The sequence below is a fragment of the Panthera tigris genome, chromosome A1 (genome assembly GCF_018350195.1).
Source record: "Panthera tigris isolate Pti1 chromosome A1, P.tigris_Pti1_mat1.1, whole genome shotgun sequence".
In the NCBI taxonomy this organism is placed as follows: domain Eukaryota; kingdom Metazoa; phylum Chordata; class Mammalia; order Carnivora; family Felidae; genus Panthera; species Panthera tigris.
In genome coordinates this window covers 28629790-28648720 of record NC_056660.1, presented here as the reverse complement: position 1 = coordinate 28648720, position 18931 = coordinate 28629790, and the positions used below count along the sequence as shown (strand labels likewise).

The following is an 18931-nucleotide window of genomic DNA, read 5'->3' as shown; positions in this document are numbered from 1 at the left end:
GATAAATGGTGGTTAGCCCAAGCTGGCTGACCAAAAAGCCCATACAGTAACCAAAACCATTGTATTTAAAAATGAAAAGAAGTGGAAGAATTTCTGTTGAAATAATTTTTATGCGATGATAGGGAGCCAGGAGAGAAGCTGGGTTATTTGCAGAAGATCAGTTCCATTTTGGATGTGCTGAAATTATGCATCCAGGGAGGTATCAGAGTAGAAATGTATTTCATGGAGTCAGAGATGTGGCTGTCCCTGCCCAGGAGGGACACATGACTGCCAAGGGCAAATGCAGAGACAGAGAAGAGCAGAGGAACCCTTCACCTGAACTTTGAGGAGTATCCTCTTTGGTGGGTGGAAGAAGGACACAGAGCTGAGTGGGGAAGACAGGGGAGACAGCACTTGCCAAAGTAGGATAAGCGGATGGCCCTGGGGAATCTGTGTGGAGGGTCTCCGGAAGTGGTTGTGCAAGTGTGCTGAATCACACTAACGTCAGCCATCCCAGAGAATGGGGACTAGTGACCTCTGGGCCTCAGAATCAACAGACACCTTTGTGGGGACAAGGTTAGTGAAAAGTCTGTGGGATAAAAAGTAAAATGGAACAGTATCTAGAGGGGTGTTGGCGGGGAGGTATCTGGGCATGTTACAGGTGGCAGAGAGGAGGCAGTCAGGAAGGATCATGGTCAGAGTCAGAGTGTCTAGTCTGGAGAAGGAAGGAGGACACTCCTTTTTCTGAGACTGAAAACGAGCAGAAAGAATGGGAATGGACAGAGATAAGTGTGTAATTGGAAGGGACAAGTGTATAAATGAAGGCCGATGTAAGATGCCTAAATATTTAAAACCTGTAAATCAGGATATAAATTGTTAAATAAAATATATTCTGTCCTCCTTTGATAAGTAAATACAGATTATAATGACCTGGAGAGCCAGGAGTCCTTGAAGTTCTGTGCAAGAACAGAATGGTGTGGGCAGCACCGGCCCCTGGCTTGGCTATAGTCGGCTCTGTCCCATTTCCATGAGGCGCTTCACATATGTATGGACACCCAGCCATCATATTCCTTCCTACAGTTGCCCCTTGGCCATACCTCAGACCTGGGTGTTTACACCATTGGCCAGTCTGCCCTATGAAGATGGGCATAAGAAAGGGGACCACATAGGAAGCAGGCTTGGGGGGTCATCAGAGGTTTCTTGGGGAGCCCAGAAACTGGGAACATGATCCAGAAACTGGCTTTAACCGAGTATACCCCCTTGGCCCCATAGGCTCTTTACCTCATGGGAGGGACATGGTTAGGGGAGGACCAGAGTGAGATCTTGGGTGTGGTTTTCAGATTTTTTAATTTATGCAAAAGATGATACAAAAGAATTGTAAGGGAAATTTACCAATACAATAAAAAGGCTTGATAATAAATGCTTTTTAAGAGGATGTAATAAATTCCATATGTGAAAAAAAAATCTCCTTGGATAGTTTGTTATCCATCTTATGAAAAGGTAACAGAATTTGAACCCTAAAAGCTGTACAGCTCTTGCCAATGGCAACTAGTAAAGTATTGGCTTCAGTAGATGTCTAAGGTCACCCACGTGTTCAGTGCTGGGCTGGGTATGGAGAAAGCCTGTCGGATTCCTCCATGAAGCATGCTTGAGGCCCTATCATGTCTCATCTGACAATGGTCACGGCCGGAACTATTTTAAGCCAAGAATAAAGTTCTCCTGAGAAGGTGCCAGGCAGACTGCTTTCGTTACGGGGCTGGTGAAGTAATCTGTTAAACAGGATCTTACACAGGAGGGGATAAGATCAGTTCCTTGAAACAGAAGTAGGTTTCTCCTTTTTGGCTGAGGCAAGAGGGCTATAAATGTATTAAGCTTTTTCCTTCCCTTTAACTGGAGATGCAAAATCTTACTAATCAGATGACCATGGATGAGACTATATGAATACATCTTTGACCATATGGTCTGCTCACAGGGTTGACGTAACTGGTTACTGTGAGGAAAAAAGTTGATTATTACACAAATAGCAGTCAAATGAGCTCTTTCTCAGAAACAGATACTGGCTGATTAAAGGCTTCGGGAACATTTTAGTTACTATCCATCTATCATTCCCTGGACTGATTTACCTACCTACCTACCAACCACTTTATTTGTCCAGGAGAACAAAGCATACTATACTTTTTCATACAAGTGAGAGAAAGGTAAGTTGCCAATCTGCCTTTCTTCTCCCTTCCTTCTTCCCTTTCTTCCTTCTTCTGTTTTCTCCTTTTCCTCCTTCCTTTCTTTATTTGTAGTAAGGAAATTTCTATTTGCAGAACGATCTGCCTTTGTCTGTGCCTGGTTAGCATTGCAAAGGCTGAGAAGACACACCTAAGGGACAGGATGAGGCTTATAAAATGGTTTGCAGGCTCTGGTTTTCATTTTCCAGACAGGCTTGGGGATTATTCTGTGCCCAAAGTAAATAAAATGCTTGAGAGGAATCCAAAGCACATCCAAGTGTGGAACATTCCCTGGTGTTACTGTAGATCAGTGTAAGCTTCCATTAAAAACAATATTTCTATGTCATAATTATCTAGTATCTGCTATCCAAGGATCCCAACATGTTTTACAGGCAGAGATTTGCTAATCCTCAAAACGGGCTGGGCTAAAGGAAAAAAGGTACATAAACTCCTTCTTTTCCATTCTCTGATACTTAATCCTACTGTTCACCCAGTCTGGTTCGTTTCTGCTGTGACCACCGTCAAATCAGACTTGACAGGGTCTCAAGCATGCATCTGTGGAGGAATCACAAAGTCACTAAACAAGAGCCTCACTGTCATTACCAAACCACCTAACATTCAGATCATAACTTTTTTGAGCAGCTCAAAATTCTATGGTCATGAAAATGACCGCTTCTCACGGCCTCCCATAAGTCCTTGTGGGGTCTTGCACTGCAGCATAAACATAAATAATAAACCACAGTTGTAAGAAAAACTTTGACTATAGAAGATCAATTTTAATACTTCTTTGCTTTGGAAACTTGTTTAAATGCCCCCTTGCTGTATTTTCTTTTGAAAATCGCATTCACTTAGAGAAAGGTCTTACAAATGAAAACGAATGCTGAGTTTCAGTCTAAGACACAAAGATGTATTAGGAAATAAGAAGGCTGATTTGTGATAGGTTGCAAAGAAATGTCTGCTTAGAACAAAGAGCTATTGGTGTTTTTTTTTTTTTTTTTAACAAGTGAGATTTATGTTTAGATTTCTGTGGGGAAGGATAATCATCTGCTAGTTAGGAAAGGCTATGCTTTATTGTGCATCCACATTATAACTAGGTATGAGACAATCGTCTGAGGCTATTTCTGAAGACTGATGATGTGTGAAATTTTAATCTCCTTCTACAAATCCAAGTACACCATTCTAAGGTGGCACCACTGACAGTGGGCAGCAAAGGATTAGAAGATGAATATGTGATCAAAAGAGTCAAGGGAAGTGCCAACAGAACCCCTAAGGTGTTAGTGAGCCGATAAGCTATAGTAGTAGCTAGCTAACCTTTCTTTGTATCTTAGAAGTCAATGTAAAAAGAATACTGTTCTGGGGCACCTAGGTGGCTCAGTTGGTGAAGTAGCCAACTCTTGATCTCGGCTCAGGTCATGATCCCATGGCTTGGTTCAAGAGTTCGAGCCCTGAGCTGTGCTCTGTGATGACCACATGGAGCCTGCTTAGGATTCTTTCTCTCCCCCTCTCTCTTGCTCTCTCTCAAAATACATAAACTTAACAAAAAAATAATGTTCTGAAGGTCAAGGATTCTAGGCTTAGCTCTGATATTAACAACCTCTTTGACCTAGCACAAGTCACTTAACTTTTGTAAATCTTGTTTCTATCTTGTAAATAATGCTGGTTTAAATGACCTCTAACATTATATGCTTAGAAGTCACTTAACCTCTCTGGCAAATAGGAATAATCTCTGTTTTATCTAACCTCACAGGGTCACTGAAAGTATAGGACAATACATTTAATGAGTATAATGTCAATGTTTGTACAGTTCTTCATGTCTCAACTCATCTTGATTCTCTTCACAGGATTTGTGGTGGGAATTATTTACCTCTTTTTACAAATGAAGAAATTAATGCTTGGAGAGGTCAACAGCCTTTCCTAAGCTCAGAGATGTAGTGTTGGCAGAGGTGGAAGCCAGACCCAGGTGCCCTGATTCTGTAGAGAAATAATCATTCCCTATCCCCCTCCCCAGTCTCTTTGGCCAGTACTTCCATAGCAACAACTGGGTCAATTCTGAATTCTTGTTTCACTGTGAATGGATTCAGAGAACTCTGTACCCCTTTCTTGGGTCTTATCTCCATGTACCAAGAAGAGTTTATTCAAAGCCTAAGCCTGATAAGATAAATGGTTTCCATTTCTAAATGTGTGAAACATTCCTGAGGCATGGGGAAAAGGTTAATTACAGACACAGAGCTAAGTTTTTGATAGAAGGAATCTTCCCAGCAGGTGCTAGTTTTGTGAATCATATCTTTTCACATCCTTCTGAGAATTAACCCAGCCTTTCTGACCAAGATATCTTTGAGAAAAGTTATGCCTACTATACCTCACTTGGACGAAGAAGTGCTAAGGGAAGGAAAATATAGAGTCTTTTATGTAAATGGTACATTTGCTCCTGAATTACAGCATTGTAAAAATACTGACTGGGCAGAAGTAAAATGGTTGCAAAAAAACGGGGACAAAACATCAACTTCTTAAGAAAGGGCCCGGAAGTAGGAGTCAGAAGTCCTGTTTTGTTTTGTTTTTTCTACCGTGTAGCTGTGTGCCCTTGAGCAAAGCATGTTACCTCTCTGGATCCTGATTTTTCTCATCTGTAAAACAAAGAAGTTGGTGAAAATAATTGCCAAGACCATTCCTGCTCCTAAGGTTCTATGAAAAGTCAATGGTTCACTCTAGAAACAGACTGGAAAAGTCTGCTTCCCTTCTCATAGGAAAATCTGTGCCTTGCTTTCTCTTGTCAAAGGAATGAATCACCTAAATCTACCTGAGGATTGATGAAGTCTTTTCTAAAATGAAAGCTCTCAGAGTCTACAAGAAATAACAATCCAGTACTGGCTCTAGTGGAAGTCTTTCTCCAATGGAAACACTGCACAAAAGCCCAGATTATGAAACATCACACAAAATTAATATAAATGGAATTGTTTTGGTTTAATTGGAGATGGAAGGGGAAAGGGTAAAAAGTCCTGTCTGCTCGTCATCAAACCCCCAACACCCTTCAAGCATTCCTTGTTACACTGTTAGGAAACCATGGCCTTAAAATAGGAGTTATTCTCCACCAAAAAAAAAAAAAAAAAAAAAATTTGAACACTACTTTTCAAAGTCCCATTTCTCAAAAACTAAATAAATCTGTCTCTTTTCTGGACTCGCCACTTGAGTGCTCAGTGGAGAGACAGTCACCTAACTCTTGATGTTATGGAGTGCTATGAAGAAAAAAAATAAAGGCATGAAGAGCTTTTGAAAAGGAGGTCTACTTTAGGGTTTTAGTAAAACATTCCCATGGGCTTGCAGAAATCACAAGGAACAAACAAGAAATCATGAGATGAAGGAAAAAATGTTTCTTGACTGAAATAAAATGGTTCACACAACAGTTACCATTCCACTTTTCACTCCCGTGTTTCAGTGCTCTGTGAACATTAAAAATTTTGCTGCTTAAGACTAGAGGAGTTTATGATGATTATTAGCAAATAATGTCACTTTCATCTTAAGAGACCAGACTATATATGCTGCTTCTGAGAATAACTGAATTCTATTGGTAGACCAATTATGAGAAACTTTAAAAACTCCAGATGGCTTTGAAATGTGTCCTGCCACTGAACTACCTTTTCTTCTCAGTAATTCTTACTCAAGGGTCCCTGTGGTTTGGCATGGCTCATGCTAGGATGGAACAGAAAGTGGAGGCTGACTCCAAATGAGCCTCCTGGACCTGGACTGTAATGACCCAGAGCCTGGGAGCTGAGCCCAAGCCAAACAAGATACAACACAGATGCCAAAAGAGAGGTTTCGGGGAAGAGTCCAGATCACTGGGCCAGGTCGGTGGCTTCTGAAGGTTTCAAAGCAAATATAGACTAGACACCTTTACGAAGGAGGGATCCAACTGCAAGAAGACCATGCTAGAAGCCATCTGGAACTGCGGAGCAGGAAGTCTCAGAGCACATTGCCGAATTCCTAAAGATACCACACGCGATGCCATTCTGGGCTACGGAATATAAATTTTTCACTAGGAACTCCTAAAACTGTCATTTGTTCATGCATCATTTTATGTTTGCTGAGAAAATTACATACTTTCATTAGTTATTCCTAGTCCTTATGCGTCTCTCACAAATGGGAAAATGAAAGCACAGATAGAGTGAGTTGGACGTGACCAGATGGTGTACAGATACAGAACACAGTGAATGGAACGCTGCCATTTGATGTACACGCGTCAAATATCTCTGAGAAGACACCACAAAAAAATCCACACCGGAGGGGTAAGTGGGAGCTGAGAGGGGTCAGAGGCTTACACAGAGGGCTTCACTTTCGCTCCTTTTTGAACCTTCTACACATTTACCCCAACGTATTTAATTAAACGCTCTCACAGAATGTCAGGTGGCTCCACCCCACTTTTTTCATACACTCTACAAAGGAGGCTGGAGAGACCCCAGCAGAGACTGGGTGGCCAGTGGCCACTCTAAACTCAGACATGTTGGCAGGGGTGGTGAGAACATTATACAAAGTTTCCAGTGCACCCAGTGCAGGGGAGAAGCTGTCGGGAGTTCTGGAAACATGGGGAATATTGGGATAAGGTAAGTGGCACCATGAGGAAATAGCCAGATGAATCCAGAATAAAGGACGTTCTGCAGAACAACTGTTCTGAGCTCTCAAGAGCAAGCATCAGGACAAGCAAAGATGGTAGTGGCAGTGGATGTGACGTGGCCGCTCTGGGTGAAAAGAGGCTAACGAGACATTACAACCAAAAATGAAGTGTGGATTTTGGATCCTGGATTGTGGGGGGGGGGGGGGGGAGGACCAATTAGAAAAGACACTTCCTGTGGTAAGCACTGAGTAATACGTGGAGCTGTTGAATCATTATATTGTACACCTGGAACCAATATAACCCTGTATGTTAATTACTTCATTTAAAAAAAGACACCTTTGAGATAGTTGGGAAAAGTGAATTTGGACTGGACACTAGAAGATATTATGAAATTACTGACAATATTTTTAGATGTGATAATGGTATTGAGGTTGTGCTAGAGAATGTCCTGTTAGGAGAAGCATAATAAAATATTTAGTAGTAAAGCATTATGATTTATTTTTAAATGATTTAGAAGAAGGAAGACAGTATATATTTAGAGAGAAACATAAAGCAAACAAGGGAAAATATTAACATTTGGCGAATCTAAGTAAAGGCATATGGGTGTTCATTTTACTTCTCTTTCAACTTTTCTGTAGGTTTCAATTTTTTCAGAATAAAAATGTTGGGATAAAAAGGGGAAATTTTAAAAACAAATCAAAATACCAAAAGGGAATAACAAACAGGAGAGGAGTCCTGTCTCCAACAGCCTTCTGACTTTGGGAAAAAGTCCTTAATGTTCCTGGGTCTCAGTTTCCTGTCTGAGGACTGGGGAGACTGAGTATTGACTTGTGAATTCTGGAGTCCATGGACATGGTAATGAATTTGCAGGAGCAGGACTCCTATGTTCTCCCCGTCTCCTATCCCTCCCCAGCCCTCGAGATACTCGCCCAAATGCCATTTTTCCTCACAGAGCTTGTTTTGTGAAATCTTGATGTCTTTTCTTGGAAAGATTTTAATGGAGTGGAGACTTTCTATGCTCTTAAAAAAGTTCTAAAGGAACTATAGTGAAGGTAGGGAGTATGTTTAGAAGTACAAGAAAATGCACAAAATCCATTTCATAAAAGTGCTATTAAGAATCTAATAGCATAGGGGTGCCTGGGTGGCTCAGTTGGTAGAGTGTCCGACTTAGGCTCAGGTCATGATCTTATATTCATGGGTTCAAGCCCTGCATCGGGCTCTGTGCTGACAGCTCAGAGCCTGGAGCCTGCTTCAGATTCTGTGTCTCCTTCTCTCTCTGCCCCTCCCCTGCTTGTGCTCTGTCTCTTAAAAAATAAAATAAAATATTAAAAAAAATTAAGAATCTAATAGCATAAAAAAAACAATAAAGATACTTCAAACCTTGAATAAAGCTTATCTTATCTTGGTGTCTTGCTATAATTTCTTGCTCTAAATATTGACTGGATTTGTTAGTCATATATTACCATGGTTATCTTCTCAATATATCTGTGGTTTTACTAATAAAGACTGGGGAAATTATTTACACTATTGTGGGAATTCGAGACTATAAGCAAAATATGTGCTGAAGTGGGGTGTCTGGAGATGAGCATGCTTTCTATGTGCCTCTGTTACTGCACATCTCTCATTGAATGTTCTATCCGAATTGGTACTTTTTATGTGTCTCCCTCACTAGGCTATAAGCTCAAGGATGGCAGGGAACTCTGTACCTAGCAGAGTACTATCCTCTTAGCAAGTGCTCAATTTATGTTTGTAATTTTATTAAAATCCACTTATATGGCCACAATTGGGTTGTAACTGCCAATTAGAAACAAAACAAAACAACAGCTTGTGAAAGGCTGATTTTCCTTGATATTGTTTCTTTTTGGTGTGACATGTCCAGTCTCATTAATGTTGTCCCAAATGCCAGCCTTTTAACAGTGAGAACTGGAGAAATACCAATCTCTCTGTGCACTCCGCTGTGTGAGATGAAATGAAATAGTCAACATGCTTCCTGATAGTCACATCATCCACCTGCAGGCTGTTGGAATGGTTCTCAGATTTCCGTATTAGCTTTGCCACCTTCTACCTTCTGTCTAATTCTTTACACAGTCCTGGGGAGCTGAGTCAACCAATTTCTTGGTTAGCTCCTAAAAATGTTCCTAAAAACTTAGAAGAAGTAGTCTTACCTATCGGAGCGGTTCTGTTCTCAAAGGCATAAAAATCCTCTAACTGGAAATTTTATTCTAGATAATATGAGTATGTATACCAATTTTAATAGTGATATGTTGGTTACCATCTATAATGGATCACAATTTCCATATAACTCAAAAGAAGCTAAGGAACGCTGACCTTCAAAACTCACAAAAGAGGCAGATGGGCTGATCCAAATATTAGTAGAACCCAAGGGTTTCAAAACATTCAATGAGACTTATGCTGATGTGATGGATAGATGTTTAACCATCCACTGGTCATCCATGGTCCAAGTGATTTAGGAATTATACTCAAACTCCTACTAGACAAGATCTAAAATATTTTAAAATAAATATTTCCCAGAGACCCATAAAACATAAAAAAACAAAAAATTAAAATGAAGACACACTTACATCTGAAGGGAGGCAGGGTCAGGGGAAGGAAAAGGCTGAATACTAGTGCACAAGCCACAGGACATAAAGCTGCCAGAGTGGTCTTTGATTTTTGGCTTTGACCTTTCTGGCAATGGAAACCAAGAGGGAATCTTGAACAGTTCCATGGTTTTCACTAATCACAACCCTGTTCTTCATTCTGGGAGGGAAACAAAGCTGCTCCCTACCGTGAAAGTCTACATCCTATTTGTATTTGTATCCTGAACTTGTACAGAGCCTGGCAACCCACAGCACTCCCTGACCAAAGCTGCCTTTTCCTACCACTTAATTCTAAAAGGAATCTCTCACACAGAGCTTCATGCAAGGGACCCTGGGAGAGTTGGAGCTCAAAAACGGGCTTGAAGTAAATGCAATGATGGGTTACATTGATCTATTGCTTGCTGTGCATTCCGGCACAGATCTTTAAAGTAAAAAGATAATAGAGACCGTAATACACAGATAGTAATCCTCTACGTGGGATGTCAAGCTAAATAATGATCTACGATTGCCTATTTCTGAAGGACATGTTGGATCCTGCATATGATCTAGAATACCTATGGATAGACTGAGCACCCTCTACACATGTCTGCACATATACCATTTCTGCCCCCTGCACTTTTGATAATAATTACCCAGCATGTGACTGTGTTATTTGCTCTAGTAAAGGGCCAGAAGTGCAGGTGCTCCTGTGGCCGATTAAGAGTGGACCGATGGGCAACTTGGGCAGTCACATGGCTCTAGGGGATCCCCTTTCCACACTCAGGCCTCTGAAGGAGGGTGCAGCAAAATGGACACAGTTGGAACGGGCAACTGCATTTCTCCCAGGGTTGCTGTCTTCATTCCCAGTGGAGGGTCATCTATTACTGTTTAATCTTCGCCCACATGGAAAGGGAAAGCAAGGCTGAGAATAGTGCTCTTTGAGGGTGTCCTCAACCCTTGGGAAGGCTGTCTGCTCGGTGATGGGGACGAATGGGCTGTGGAGGAAGCTGGGATGAGGATGGCGGTTCTAGAAATTTGTGGAAGAGATCTGTGGTATTTCTAAAAAAATTTTTTTTAACGCTTATTTATTTTTAAGACAGAGAGAGCATGAACAGGGGAGGGGCAGAGAGAGAGGGAGACACAGAATCTGAAACAGGCTCCAGGCTCTGAGCTGTCAGCACAGAGCCTGATGTGGGGCTCGAACTCATAGACCGCGAGATCATGACCTGAGCCGAAGTCAGATGCTTAACTGACCGAGCCACCCAGGCGCCCCGATCTGTGGTATTTCTAAATGCCTGCTTATTGCCCCTAACATTATGGCTAACATCACACACTGGCAAAGTGCAGTGCTTTCTTCTGATAATGGGTTCTTTGAATTCTGGTATTATCGTTTTCTGATGGTTAGGGCAGAGGAAACAAAAGGCTCTCTTCCTCCGTGCTGATAAGTGAGCTGATGAGGAGATGAAGATTTTTGTTCACTCCGGTGGAGCCTGCATCCCCCTTACCACCACCGTGCCCTAACCCGGAGTGACCCGTGGGCATAAGTGGTCAGTGGCGCCCCTCATCATCCTCAGTTCATGCCATACCTTGAACTTCTCTTCGTAGTTCTCGAAGGCTTCCATGACCATACACACGGCCTCCATTGAACGCTCCAGCCGGCCATCCACCCCGTTAAAGCGGTACATGCTGCCAGACACATCCACCACCAGGCGCAGGCGCTTGGGTTTCTGTTGGGGGCTGCCCAGCTGAGGGAGGAACAACAGAAAAGCCTCGTGAGCCAGGAAACCACCCCTGGTTGGAGTTCTGAGGGTCCCACACTGGCCCCGGCGTGCCGGCCATGAGGCAGGCAGATCAGCTGGAGGCTGGGTGTGGCTCGAGGCTGTCCTGGCAGGTGGAAAGGACTGTATTTCAGTAGATGGAATTTCACATTTGTGCTGGGGCCATATGGGAGAGATTTTCCTTTAGAATATGGGCCTTCCAAGGCCTAACCTAGTCTAGTAAAACTGCCTTGCTGAGGCTGTTATTCTTAAAAATAATAATCTGGAAAGATACAAACCCCAACATGTCATTTTCATGTCATGCCTCGGAGTCAGTTACACTAGCAAGATTGAGTTGTTTGGGAAGGCCACGTTGATTCTGCTAGTGCCTTTTATGTAGTGTCCTGCAAATCATTTTCCACATAGCCTGTGAGAAATGTTAGATTCCTAAAACAAGGTTCTGTGAGAGGGCGTCTGGCAAAGAACAGAGGGAATAGATTTCATCAGTGTCTTTTGTCATTACAAGCTTTCGGTTTCTGCTTCCTTCCAGTCGCTGCATTTCTACTTCTCTTTCCTTTTCTTGGCAGTTAAAGCATGCAAGTGGCATCTAACTGCTATTTAGCAACAACTGTCAATTAAAACATAAAACTCCTTTAAGTTTCAGTTTGATTGTGGACTCATGCCTGCCAATTTGCAGAATTAAACACAAAAGTACGTTTGTCAGTTTTACTTATAGGAAAAAAGGAAGAAGAAAAGTTCCAGATTATTCTGTTATTATATGCTTGCTGTCAGGTATGAAGGCTAATGAGCAGAATCAGTAATTTCAAAAAGATTGTGTGGGTATTGGAGTGCAGTGATTTCAGACAGAATTCAGTATATTTCTTAAAAACTTGTGTCTGCCTAAATTAAGAACAGAGCCACATATGATTCCATGACCACTCACAATTCAGATATATCTAAACACATTTGTTGACCGCAATGAGTCAGTATAGAAAGTAGTTGTTGACTCATGCCAATGACACAGAAGTGAGTACTGCCCAAATTACCAAAAGATCCTCTCTGAATAAACATTTAAATGGAGTAAGTGACTGCTTTTCCCCACCAGTCACTGCACCCCCAGCTCTCAGTGGCTACTCAGCAGTTTTGGTTATTCAGGAATACAGGAAGCCACGGGGCCCTCCAAGAGACTCAGTATTTCAACTGCTGCCATTTTTTTTTTTTTTTTTTTTTTTTTTTGCCATGGGACTGCAAACGCTTTAATATTATGGCTGTCTAAAGCTTTACATGCTACAATTGGAATTATTTAAGAGAGAATTTCTTATTTTCTAAAATTTTCTTCAGTTTTGGGATGGGCACAGATCTTTGAAGTAACAGGATAGCAGAAAACCACCAAGAGTGTTCCAGGGCTTTTACTCGCACAGTCCTCCAGGATTCATGGACACTGAGTGTCTTCAGTTTCCCCTCCCCCCAGAGGCACCCTGCTCTGTGTCCTGGGAGCTGATCTGCAGGGACAAGCATCAGCCTCTTGCTCAGCTGCAAGCTTCTGGTGGATTCTGCTGGTGGGAGGCCCTGGCAGGAGACCAGATTGCCATATTCAGGGTTTATGGTGTTTTGATAAAGATGGCAACTCTGGAAAGCATTTGTCTGTAAAGAAGACTGAACTTTACCTGAGGCTACTAGTTCACCATTACTTACTTGTGGTTCCAGCTCACCCCGGCGTTTGTAGATGGCTTTTTCTCCAGTGAGCCCATCGATGATCTTGGCATCATCTAGTTCCCCCATAGCTTGGTGTCTTAGCCACTGTCTTTCTTTACCTTTAGCCTACAACGACATGCACACACACAACTCCTTATTTTAATTACTTCTGCAGGGTACGTGACACATTTTCTGCATGATAAACAGGAAACACACACAGGATCTTTTTAAATAAGTGATGGTTCTGCATGAACACAGTTTCACAAATGGACTGGTCTCCGCTCTGCTGACAAAGAATGCCCTCTGTGTAGATTTTGTCAATTTTAATTGTTTTAACACATGGAATGATAAAATGAACTCAATGCACATACGAATGGGAAAACAGTATGCAAATGGGCCCCTGGAGAGCTGTGCAAAATCCAGAAATGTAGTAGTGGCGATGCATTTCTTAAGCATTTTCTGTCACGGTACACCTAGCAGATTTCTTAGGTAACAAAATAATCAGCTTGAACTTGTTAACAATGACTGCAAGCGCAGAGAAAATGTGATCTTCAGAACTCTTCCTTTTAGAAGAGAAGTTGATACTTGAGCTCTCTGTGACTTAGCGTGCAAGTGGAAACAGCGGAAAACAATAGTTCATGAACATGTTGTGTCCCCCATGTCTCCCTGATCAGAAATCTTCTGAATTACTTTCCCAAAGGTATTTCCACGTAATACTTTCCCACAATAACTTATAACTATGCCAGGGGGACCGAGAAGGTAGTTAAACAATAAAGAATGACAATATCCCAATCAAGACATAGATAGGTTTATTACAGCCAAGGACTTTATTTACATTAAGAAGTGGGAAGAATACCAAAAAAAAAAAAAAAAAAAAAAAAAAATCGAACTACCCTATGACCCAGCAATTGCACTACTAGGTATTTATCTAAGGGATATAGGTGTGCTGTTTAGAAGGGGCACATGCACCCCAATGTTTATAGCAATGCTATCGACAATAGTCAAAGTATGGAAGGAGCCCAAATGTCCATCGACAGATGAATGGATAAAGAAGATGTGGTGTGTGTGTGTGTGTGTGTGTGTGTGTGTATACACACACATATACACAATGGAGTATTACTCAGCAATCAAAAAGAATGAAATCTTGTCATTTGCAACTATGTGGATGGAACTAGAGGGTAATATGCTAAGTGAAATTAGTGAGAGAAAGACAAATATCATATGACTTCACTCATGAGGACTTTAAGATACAAAATAGATGAACATAAGGGAAGGGAAGAAAAAAATAATACAAAAGCAGGGAGGGGGACAAAACAGAAGAGACTCATAAATATGGAGAACAAACTGAGGGTTACTGGAGGGGCTGTGGGAGGCGTAATGGGCTAAATGGGTAAGGGGCATTAAGGAATCTACTCCTAAAATCCTTTTTGCACTATATGCTAACTAACTTGGGTGTAAATTAAAAAAAATAAGTAAATGAAAAAAAAAAGAAGTGGGAAGAATATCTGAAATATTTTTATGTGTGCAAATGCGAGTAGTAGTTAAGATCATGTGCTCTGGAGTCAGATAGCCTGGTTCCGATCCTCCCTTCCCCATGCTCAGATATCTGACCTCAAGCAAGTTACTTAGCCTGTCTGCATGTCAGTGTCCTCAGCTCTAAAATAAAGATAACACTAGTTCCTACTTTGAGTGATTGTGAAGAGTAAATGAGATACTACATGGAACTGGTTGAGAAAGAGCCTGGCAATCTATGTCAGCTGGTATCATCATCATCATCGCCATTATCATCAAGTGAGACACGTTAGGGACAACTAAGTGCACGTTAACTTAAGCATACTTCCATCACGGTTTCATTGGGAGTGCCTGTATGACAGTACTGTCATTGAAAATACAAAGCCATGGGGCGCCTGGGTGGCTCAGTCGGTTGGGCGTCCAACTTCGGCTCAGGTCATGATCTCGCGGTCCGTGAGTTCGAGCCCCGCGTCGGGCTCTGTGCTGACAGCTCAGAGCCTGGAGCCTGTTTCAGATTCTGTGTCTCCCTCTCTCTCTGACCCTCCCCCGTTTATGCTCTGTCTCTCTCTGTCTCAAAAATAAATAAATGTTAAAAAAAAAAAAAAAAAAGAAAGAAAATACAAAGCCAAGCTTTAGGCAGGCTTCTTTAGGCATAGACCAACCACTACACAAAGAAGCTCCACACAGTTTTACTCTAGGCAGGGCTATATAATATTAATTTCTTGTTCCTGATAGCCTTGCTGCAAACAAGGGCAAAATTCCCTCATTTGAATACAAATATATTAATGTGAATGTGAAACAAAGAGAGAGAAAGTCCTAAGCAGCATAAAGTCACCACCATTTGGTGGGCAGTTAATTCCAGGAATTATCTTACGTGTGCCCCTCGGGACTATGTTTTTTTTCTAATGTGTGTTCTTGGTAAGAACCCCATGATCTTATAGGAAAATGGGATTCCTTGGAGTATAGTTCAACGTGCTCATGCAACTCTGTGAGATACACAGCTATAGGTGGTAGGAGGAAGGGGTGAACGGAGTCTTCTAGAATCCTTTCCCACTGGGCTATGAATCAGACAGACAAGTTTGACCACACAGTGCTATCCTTCTCAGGATATTTTCCTTCTCAGGATATTATTCTTCTCAGCTTCTATTTTCCCTTCCCCATCATTCCTGATGTCTGGAGTAGGATCATTCCTCAGGTTTCCAGGATACTTCATGCTGGGAAATGCGTTTGGGGGTGAGCACTGAGCTACCTTTCAATTCTGAGATTCTATGATTCTTGGAGATACGAAACTGCAGAGCACTGGCTTCTAATGCCTTTCATAGATGAGGACAGACTTTCACAGACCAGTCTAGACTGGGAAAATAAGCACTGCAAAAAATACTAGAGAATGTGGGAGCAATACTTAGCTGTCATCAAAGTGACATGGAGGTTGTATTCTAGAGCTGGGTTAAGAGGAATATGGGATTACAACAGAAACAAGATTATGTGGCATGTAATGTAACAGCTGTGCCACTGTTATCATTAGTCTTGATTTTCAAACTTTCATCAATACATTGACAAGGCAATGACATTGAAGAAGTTCAAGGGAACCTGTTACATTTCCAGTGATATGTAACTCAATTAAGTACAATATAGAACTCTCAACTTAACCAAATAGCATATCAAATATACCAAATATCACAGTTTTTGATAAGGCTAAAAGTTACATGTCAACCCTAAAGGAATCAAAGAGGTTCAGATAATGAGCATAGGTTATTAAAAAAGTAAAAAAAAAAAACAAAACCATTGTGTCACTTCTTAGCTCATCGTTGTTTTACTTTCTTCATTCTTATCACTGTTTACAAATGTATTATTATCTCTTTATCTCTATTAGCTCTCTGCTCCATTAGAAAGTAAGGTGTATGGGATAAGAGCCCTTATGTAACTGCAGCATCTAGAGCAGTGCTTGCTTGATACATAGTTGGTGTTCAATAAAAGTTTACCGACAGAAAGTTACCACTAAGAAATGTTAAGTTATAAGCATATGATAGAAAAGCATGTCCATACAGTATTATCTTAATTGTGTATGCATGCAAAGAAAAATATGCAGGAGAAAACAAAACATTAACAGCCATGGTTATTTTGGGGTTGTGAGGTTATGGATGATAACTGTTTTCTTTAATTTCTTTTATTTTTTTTAATGTTTATTTTTGAGAGAGAGAAAGAGAGAGAGAGAGAGAGAGAGAGGAGCAGGGAGGGGCAGAGAGAGAGGGAGACACAGAATCTGAAGCAGGCTCCAGGCTCCGAGCTGTCAGCACAGAGTGTGATGTGGGGCTGGAACTCACGGACTGTGAGATCATGACCTGAGCTGAAGTCGGACACTTTAACCTACTGAGCCACCCAGGTGCCCCTTTTAATTTCTGTATTTTCTAATTTTCATATAATGAACTCATGAGTTTTATAATCTGAAATAAGCAAAAATGAGTTCTTTTTTTGTCAAAAGTTTTAAAACAATTCCTTTATATTTTAATGAAATATTATCTTTGAGACCAGTTTGCAAGTTATGGAAAGCAAGGCTTCTCAAACTTCAATGTGCATACAAATAACTTACAGATCTTGACCAAATGCAATTACAAATTTTTTAAAAATGTTTTATTTAATTTTAGAGAGAGAGACAGAGTATGAGCAGGAGCGGGGCAGAGAGAGGGGGAGACACAGAATTTGAAGCAGGCTCCAGGCTCTGAGCTGTCCACGCAGAGCCTGACATGGGGCTTGAACTCATGGACTGTGGGATCATGACCTGAGCTGAAGTCGGATGCTTAACCGACTGAGCCACCCAGGAGCCCCACAAAATGCAATTTTTGATTCAGTAGGTTTTGTTAAATAACTGGTCCAACATCACTGCAGAATTTTTTTGCTAATAATTAGTAAAAATGATAAAAAGGGGTCCTTTTTAGGAGACCTATTAATGCCCTTGGTAGGGAGGCTACAGAATTGTAAAATGCTTACTTTTCTCTTAGAATATTATGTTTGTCTGCTGTGTCTGGATTCAGCATCATGTAAGAACCTAGGGATTTTAGGTCTTAATTTTCTTATGCCGATGTTGCTTCTTTTCCTATATATGATTATCATCCTGTAATGTGCTCTCTAGCTTGAAGGCTATTTCCATTATGTGTGCCAATGGAAGGAAAAAAAAAACTTAGTAAAATTTGGGGTGAGAGTGAGGGAAGGAATATGCTTTTTCCAATTAATATGCTATCTCTTTCTTCTTTTTTGGGGTCAGCTTTTATTTTTTTTAAGTTTATTTTGAGAGAGAGAGAGAAAGAGAGAGAGAGAGAAGGGCCAGAGAGAGGGAGACAGAAAGAGAATCCCAAGCAGGCTCTGCACTGTCAGCAGGGAGCCCAACGAAGGGTTCGGACTCACAAATCATGAGATCATGACCTGAGCTGAAATCAAGAGTCAGTCGCTTAACCAACTGAGCTACCCAGGTGCCCTGGGGTCAGCTTTTAAAATTTAATTATAACACACTTTTAGTAAAGTATATGATTCTTAAATGTAGAGCTCAATGAACTTTAAAAGTGAACATGGGAACCTGGGTGGCTCAGTTGGTTAAGTGTCTGACTCTTGATTTTGGTTCAGGCCATGATCTCATGGTTTGTGAGTTCAAGCCCCACGTCGGGCTCTGTGCTGATGGCACAGAGCCTGCTTGGGATTCTGTCTCTCCCTCTCTCTCTCTCTGCCCCCACCCTGCTTGTACACGCCTTCTCATTCTTTCTCTCTCTCACTCTCAAAATACATAAAATATACATTAAAAAATAAAAGTGAACACCCCATGTAACCACCTGTATGTCCACAGCCCCCCAGGGCTCCTTCTGGAATTTATTTTCCTCCTGCCAAAGGTGACCTCCTATTCTGACTTCTATCAGCATGGATTGGGTTTGTCTGGCTTTGGACTTCATAAAAATGGAATCACACAGTAGGTGTTCTTTTCTGTCTGGCTTCTCTGGCTCACATAACTCCTGTGAGGTTCCCTATGTAGCTGTGGAGCAGCCCTTTATTCTCTCTCACTGCTCTAATGATATTCAATCCTATGATTTAGTCGTAATTTATCCATTCTACAATGGCACTGTTTCCAGTTTGGGGCTATTACGAATCATGGCGCCAGGAGTGTTCCTGAACATGTCTTTGGAGCAGATGTGTGTGTATTTCTGTTGGGTAGGAATCCTGGATACATTCAGCTGTCGTAGATACTGCTCAACAGTTTTCTAAGGTGTTTTTTCCAATTTACATCCCCATGAGCAGTGTATAAGCAAGTCTCATTTGCTTATACCCTCACTAACACTTGACACTGGTGGCTTTTTAAAAAAGATTTTTAGCCATTCTGGTGGGTATATAGCATATTCCCTTCCTTTTTATTTTTATCTGTGGAAAAATGAATGTTGGTTCTGCGTGTCATTGGTATTTTTAAGGAACATGAACCAGTAGTTTCTGATTTTGAGAAGTGAAAATATGTGCTAGCCTTTTGATCCAGAACTACTGGGCACAAAGACATTTTTATAATAGTAGCACTATTCATTAGTTTTCAAGCCTAGAACTTGCAGATAAGTA

The 18931-nt window shown here is 41.3% G+C and overlaps 1 protein-coding gene across 1 annotated transcript in view; it reads right to left on the bottom strand.

Annotated features, from left to right (window-relative positions):
• VWA8 (von Willebrand factor A domain containing 8) overlaps positions 1-18931 on the bottom strand; it is a 366248-nt gene that overhangs the window by 9764 nt on the left and 337553 nt on the right. Inside the window, exons 41-42 of the mRNA XM_015538962.2 lie at positions 12833-12958; positions 10967-11125 (exon numbers count right to left, since the gene is read on the bottom strand). Of these exons, the coding sequence (XP_015394448.2) occupies positions 10967-11125; positions 12833-12958 (285 nt within the window). The remainder of the gene's footprint in view (positions 1-10966; positions 11126-12832; positions 12959-18931) is intronic.